Genomic DNA, 7612 nt, shown 5'->3' with positions numbered 1-7612 from the left:
TATATATATATATATATATGTGTGTGTGTGTGTATATAAAAATGTATCTATGTATGTATATATATATTTAAGCTCTCATCATTTAAACAAGGTTACAGAGTTTTTGTTGTAGAGGGCTTCGAATTTCTTCATCTTCTTTAGTGAGCTGATTTGTAAAAAAATCCCAAATTGTGAACATAGCTTGTCCCATTACATTACTTAAGTGATTTAATTGTTCTAGGTTTGACAAGAAAAGCTCGTTCTCTTGAATCAGAAATAGATGAAAAACTAAATGATTTCAGTAAGCTTTGTAAGATGCATAAGCACCAATCAAAATACTCAAGGTAATGAATCTTTTCATTAAATATTTATTTCAAACAAATAGAAAACAAAACCACGCTGATGTGTTCTTAGAAAAGGTAATTAGAGATTCTGAACTATATGTCCTGCTGCCAATTTTCTGCATAATTTCTGGTCCATACCCTATCAAGTAGAAATTTCTCTGTTATTTTCATCTTTACCCTGGGTTTAATTAGAATAACGAAAAATGACTACTTTCACATATTCATTAAATTTATCAAAGGATGTAATAATAATAAAAATCTTTTGCTGTAATTGAAGTTGACAAATTAGTTTATAATAAAATTAATTACCTTTTATACAATTATTTGTAGGTTATTATTGCTAAAAACCATCATCCCTAACTTAATTCTATTTTCAATTATTACTTCTAATGTGTTGTTTTTGTTTTTTTATCAGTTAGAGGTTATCATCCTTTCTGTATTATTTATATTAAAAAATAGTAATTTTTATTTCAGGTCATCTGATTCTGCTTTGTTAAATGATGATGTTGTTCTGACAGAATCTACTGAAATCAGAAGACTTATTGATGAGGTTTTTTTTGCTTCTTTCTTATGTTTAATAAGAAATTTATTATAACTCTCTATCTATGTAAATTACGTTTGCCCCTTGTATTAATTTGAAATGTATATTTTCTGTCGATTTTAGAATAACCTTTGTCATTCAATACCAGTATTAAAACTGATTTAATCTTCTTATTTTATCATTATAAATGTTTGCCATTTATTTATTTAAGGATAAATCTTGGTAACTAAAAAAAAAATCTTGGGTTGGATTGACCTTCCTTTTTTTTTAAGAATATTTGCATGATAATCCTGATCAGGGATTATTATGCTTGTCTAGGTGGGTTCGTTCCTTTCTGATTCTGCTAGTCTAGAAGGTCTAGACTATGTGTACCTCGCATCAGATGTAGCCATGTGAGGCCGGTCGGCACGATGCTTGCCAGAGATTAAGCATTGTTGCGCCAGTCGTGGCCCATGAGTGGCGGGTTGGCGTGATGTCTCGATGCACCTTAGTTGGTGGGCATTTGTACCAGTGTAGGAGGTCCGCAATTGGTATATATATATTTTTTTTTTATCTATTTCAGCAAGGATTTAAGTTCCAGTGAAGAAGTTGTTGAAGCATAGATCTTCATTTTGAGGGACTTCGTTGTGGGTAAAAGCCGGCTGTACCTGCGAAGTCCGAAGGAGTTCTGCACCGTCCTATACGAACTGGTAGCAGGGAAATAGAGGCTTTGGTTTCCTTGAGAATAGACTGGCCTGTTGGTCCTTGACAAAAAGATGATACTGAGGTTGAATTTTGAAAATTTCACAGTGTTGAGTCTTAAATGTTGGGAGAGTGTGTAGTCCTGAATTAGCACATCTTGATTGGTGATAGGCATGAGCTGCTGTGATTACAAGCTGTGCCTAGGTGTTTAAATTTTTCGTGTAGATGTTTTTGCTAGTGGTATCTCCTTAATATCGCTTGGATTTGTCCTTCCTTGAGGATGGAATCCGCACAGTTCCCTGATTTAGGTTAAGCCGCAATGGATTCTGTTATCTCCTATTATTGTGTCACTGGTAGAGATCTACCTGTGGGGAATTCGTGTCCGCTGTCCTCGTTTCCTGTTGCACCTTCTTATTTTCCTCTGCTCCTCCTGTCATCTTAATGTCTGTATCACCGATCGGGGTCATCAATAGTGGAGGTGGGTTTGTTTCTTTCTGATTCTACTTGTCTAAAAGGCCTCGACAATGCGTGTTCAGCTTATAAAGGTAAAATATTTGACAAGGAAGATGATTAGATAAGATGAGACTAATGGGTGAAACCCGTTATATCTCAGAGGATGGTAACCTCGTCCTACCGGGTACTATTCCTGTAGATACAAGGAAGATATGCAATCCTGGAGGGAAGCTTGCCACCAGGTACTGCAAAAAGGTGCCTTCGTCCTACCGGGTACTATTCTGATAGAGACGAAGGAGGTATGTAAGCCCAACGAGTAACTAGCCGCCAGAGCCTATGAAGGGATAACAGATAGAGGAGAGAGATCATGTCAAGAATGAACAAAAAATAACAACTCTTTAGAAATTAGGATCGGCTATCAACCGAAACTATCTCAAGTAGAGGTTGTGGATCAGTGATCAATTAGGGGTTCTTTAAGACCCTTATTTATAGGCTTAGTCCACACAGCTTTGACCGAGAAGCGGTCTTATCTTATCTGCTTGAGGTAGTTTAGTGAGTTATTTTGGCATCGTTTATTTATTATTTTATCCACATTGCTCAGTAGTATATATAAAAATTAATAATATGTACAAATAATAATATGTTTTTATAAAAGAAAATAATATATAAATTTGAGAGCTTCAGTGAGGCTCGAGGTGCTGCGCTCTGGCGGATTAGAGTTGAACTTATTGTTCCCCTCGCTACATGCTATTACATCTACTATTATTTGTATATATTTTTAAAGTATTCAGTGTAAATTTTTTCCAATAAAGATCAATATGTTTAGAATTGAGGAAATTTTTGCCCATTTGTAGTCAAGGAAGTTGAGGCATCGATCTTAACAACCTTGGAACTGCTGTGGTACTGGTTCTAATCGGGCCTGAGGGGTTGACTTATATTTCATGGAGGAACCACAGAATAAAAACTTGACCCCCGAACCATGGTTATAATAGGGTAGTATCCTGTAGATAATCCTGCAGTACTTATATGTAAAAAATTCTTATATATATCTATAAAAAAAAAATTATACATCATGATAAAATGATCAAATTCAATTTTTCTCTTCCATGAACCTTGTCTTATATATGGGATGCTCCCACAAGGATTGTGTTTCACTTGTACCCCATTACTTGTTTAATAAGATCTTCCAAAATCAAGGAAAATTTATTATGACTAATACTTCCTTACAGGAAATCCTCACTTTTGATTTCATTCTCTATAACTTTCTTGATAGGTCATAAACAATGCATTATGCATATATATATATATATATATATATATAGTCATAGCCATCATATAGTCATCATTTTCCTTTGTTTTGGAAGACACTAATACGTATATAATTCAGTTAATTTGTTTTTTTAGCTTGGAGAGATCAATGATGAACTTGGAGATGTCATGTTATCATTTGGTTTTGATGAAGTTCAAACCCATACCAGACAAATTCATAGGGAAAGGCTTATGCATTACAAAACAGAACTCAAAGGATTTCTTGATCATTACCATTTTGATAAAGAAAAGGAAGAATTGTTTTCAAGGCAATATGAGTAAGGATTCTTTATTTCTATTAAGCATAGGCTGTTGGAATTGATAATATTTCCTGTGAACTTATTCCGTGCAATCAACAGAGAAACATATTTTCTTAAAATAAATACAGTTAATATTATCTAAGGAAATGAAAGAAATGTCTGTACACCTTTTAGGAAAAAAATTAAAATGCACTACAAAAAGATAATTCAACAAAAGTTTATATCTCTTAATTACATTTATGTAGGAAAATTGTCAGAAATATTTAGTGTACATAAACTTCCATTCATTATTCTTTATTAGTTATATAAATGGCCAACACAGATTGTTCCGGGGTCTATCATCTCATTTACAGCCTATGATTTGAATTTGAATATACATTTTAATTATACTACCCACTTATATTTTTTATAATGCTATCCTGTTATGATGATGGGCAGTATGAAATTTATCTTAAACAAAATTATATTTTTCTATTCATTCCTGTTTTTCACTATTTCATAATATTATGTTGTCATTACAATAAAAATAATTTGTTTACACTTCTATATAGGAGGTACTGTGAATTTCTGTTTTGTCTTATCAGGGTTTATTCTGTATTAGGTTTGCACTTTGCAATTTTTTTCTTAAAATCTCTCTGTTTGTGTTCTCCATAATTAGTTCATTTATTTTAACTTAAAAATTAATATTCTATGCTATTTACAACCACTTTTAATTTTATCTAATTAGGTTTTTATTGATTCATAATTTTCATTTTTTAAGTATGTACCTGTATGTTTTGTTTTATTTTTAGTTTATTAATGATATCTGTACCATGATGTATCCAGTAAGAAAATTATAAGAATATCTCTATCCTTGTAAAAAATTTTTGATGCAAAACTAAATAAATTATAAAATATCTCCACATATTTATTTCAAAACTGAAAAAACTGTTTGACAATCTACTCAACTATCAATTCATACATAATAATAATAATATTGATTTATTACAAAATAATAGATATAGAATTAAAACAAGCATATTGAACTATTAATAGAATAAATAAAAAAATGACCAAATAATAAATAACATACATCATTATTGTAATAACCAAAAAATAAATTTGAATATTATTAGCAATTTTTATCTCTAAATAAAATAAATTTAAACCAAAAAATTAACTGAATCATTAAAAAGCCCAAGTTTAATAATATAGCAATTAACAAAATAATTAGAATTAGTAATAATGATTAATTTTCACTCAATTCCAAAATATTTTTAGAAACTTTAAATTAAAAATTATTTTATCCATAAAATATTTCATGTCCATCATTGATAATTATTTCATAAAAATAAAAATGATTGTTTTGTTGTATAAATGTATATTTTCTAAACTAAAATGTATTTATTTTGGTCAAGTAACAAAATGCCATGTTATTACCTGTTTCTAGGACACAAAGAAGTAGTTTAAATAGGAGGTTAGAGTTAAATCTGGAGGAACATGAACATCTGCTGAGGTGAATACCACTTTACTTTATTACTATAGTTAACTGCAATTTTAACAAAGCAATATAATTTGCTAACACTCGTACTGATGGTGGAAAATAATCCATTTAGCTGGTCTAGTGATCCTCTCTATCAACCCCTGATCTCTCCATGATGGTGCCCTAAAAACTATAAGCTGTCAAATCGTCATAAAAATCATCATCCGTGTGCTTATAACCCTGTCCAATGAAAATCCACCACCGATGAGAATGTTGCTTCTCCATCACAAGGTTGCTACAATGCAGGCCAGGTGATTGATATATTCATACAACTCATTGCACTGACTTGATAATACTACTTTAACTACTGTTTCATTCCGAACCTCAATAATTTGTAGGAAATGTTTGCTAAATCAGTTTGTGAAGTAGATGTTCGGGTGGATATGAATTTTTTAAAATTCTGTTATTTAACAAACAAGCTTAAATGTTGTATGAATTTCATTATTATTTCACTTGTCTGAATTTATTTGTATCTTATAACAAATTTCATGAAATTTAGAATAAGATACAGATATGCATGGTGAAGTTTTGTGATTATTCTTTTTATCCTCAAAAAAGTTTTTTTTCAATTCATATATTCCCTCAATGTGACAACTATCACTTAGCAATGGATTTGTTGTAATTTGAGGCTGGATCATAAGAAATAATTATGTATGCCTTTTTACTAAAATAATTGTTTCACTTATTTCCTGAAAAACTTGAGCACGGATTTGTTAAACTATAAACAAAGCAGAACTGTTATTTCTTTTTTTATTTATGAACTTTTTTTTTGTTTTAAACACTAGTTATAAGTTATATGACCCATCTTGTGTATTATATACTTGACAATTACCATCTTAAAATACATATTACAAAGTAGGTGTATTTGTATACATATTACATACATTTGTATTTTCACTTCAGATCATTGTCTGACTTGTTCAACAACATAAATTTTGTTACAATTTATTAGTTTTGTCTTTTATTATCATAGTTATAAAATAAAATGTTTTATATTTTTCAGCTCAGAAAGATTAATTGATGATCAAATTAATATTGCAGTTGAAACAAGAGAAAATCTTATTTCACAAAGGCTTACTATGAAAAGACTCCAAGTTCGGCTCCATGATATTGCTAATAGGTTTCCAGTTGTCAATAGCTTGGTGAATCGTATTAATCTTCATAAACGACGAGATTCAATTATTATTGGAGTAGTTATTTTTATTTGTACAATTCTGCTCTTATCATATGCTTTTCATTAAACCATTATATTTCATTCAGTAAATTTTATAATCAGTTTTTTAAATTATTATGGTGATGTTCATTTTATGTAATTCTTAGTAAAGCTATATATTACTGATTATTTCTTAGTTTCAGTTAGTTACATACAGTGTCGTTATGTATTCTTATTTATGAAAGAGAAGAGTACATAAAACTACTATCTAACAATTTTATCTGGAAAGACTGATTGTTGATTTTCAAAATGTAATCACTATTTTGTATTTCAATGCTCAAACATTAGTTATTGAAGAATATCAACTAAATTATAAAGTTAGACTATCAGTGCTTCCATATTATAGCAACCTGCCTTCAGATAATAATTTATTTGATTTAGCATTTTCAACAATTGATTTAACTGAAAGTATTTTAATGAATAAATTATATTAACAAACTTGCTGTTCTTAAATTAATTAAGGATCTATCAATATCAATAATGATCAAGGGAACCAAACTAAATTATAATTCATATGGATTATATCTAATGTTATTGGTTAATGAGTATATTTTTTATGGAATAAAATTTATTTGTTAAATATTTTAGTTGTTATTTACTTATTTCAAAATTTCCAATTATAATACATATTTTTTATTATATATGTAATAAACTTTTAGTATACCTGAATTTTTTGGACATTGTTTGGGACATGAGGTCATTCATTTATTATTTTATACTATACATATTTTATGCATACATGTTTTTTATTTGTATGTGATTTGGTTCTTTTTATATTTAATGACTGGCCTCGATCTGTAAAGTGGTAATAGTAATGCATTAACTCTTTAGCTCTTGCACTTATTCCAGTTTTTTAAACCACACATTTTAAGACATATTTTGTACAATTAAGTTCGTATTTCATTTCAGAAGGTGTTTTCTTACATTTACTTAAAGAGTAATTCAGACTTTAGACCTACTAACTACCTCAGTAATAGAGTAATCACTTACTCTAGGTCAAAAATATGTTTTCTGCTGATTTTTGTGTATTTTAGATTTTATGATATATTTGGACAAAAATATATTTAAACCTAGAATTAATCATCATGGGAAAAATTTAAAATAAGCCTATTTTCAATTTGGTTGCATTCATGATGTGAAAAACACATTTAATTAGTACAGTATTTTGTTTTGAGAATGATTTAGTACATTTATTTTACTGGTATATTTTTAACTGCCAACTGAACATACCATAAAATGTATTTGTTTATTTTAATATAAATGTAGTGATGGTATTGTCAAAAATGTTCATGAGCTTTTATTATCTGTAAT

General features: G+C 29.3%; 1 protein-coding gene across 3 annotated transcripts in view; it reads left to right on the top strand.

Moving 5' to 3' along the window:
• Positions 1-6883, top strand: part of LOC106685825 (golgi SNAP receptor complex member Gos28) — a 14515-nt gene extending 7632 nt beyond the window's left edge. For 2 of the 3 annotated variants that reach the window (XM_014428753.3, XM_014428754.3), the window contains exons 2-6: positions 221-323; positions 798-873; positions 3403-3584; positions 4996-5061; positions 6092-6883. In XM_014428753.3, the coding sequence (XP_014284239.1) occupies positions 221-323; positions 798-873; positions 3403-3584; positions 4996-5061; positions 6092-6329 (665 nt within the window). In that variant the 3' untranslated portion in view covers positions 6330-6883. Of the gene's footprint in view, positions 1-220; positions 324-797; positions 874-3402; positions 3585-4995; positions 5062-5161; positions 5340-6091 lie in introns of all 3 variants that reach the window. The other variant, XR_001343906.3, reaches the window with a different exon arrangement.
• Positions 6884-7612: the final 729 nt, after the last annotated feature.

This window comes from Halyomorpha halys, unplaced genomic scaffold (assembly GCF_000696795.3).
Source record: "Halyomorpha halys isolate HHAL.00 unplaced genomic scaffold, Hhal_1.1 Scaffold747.1, whole genome shotgun sequence".
Lineage (NCBI taxonomy): Eukaryota > Metazoa > Arthropoda > Insecta > Hemiptera > Pentatomidae > Halyomorpha > Halyomorpha halys.
This window is presented reverse-complemented; position numbering and strand designations above follow the sequence as displayed.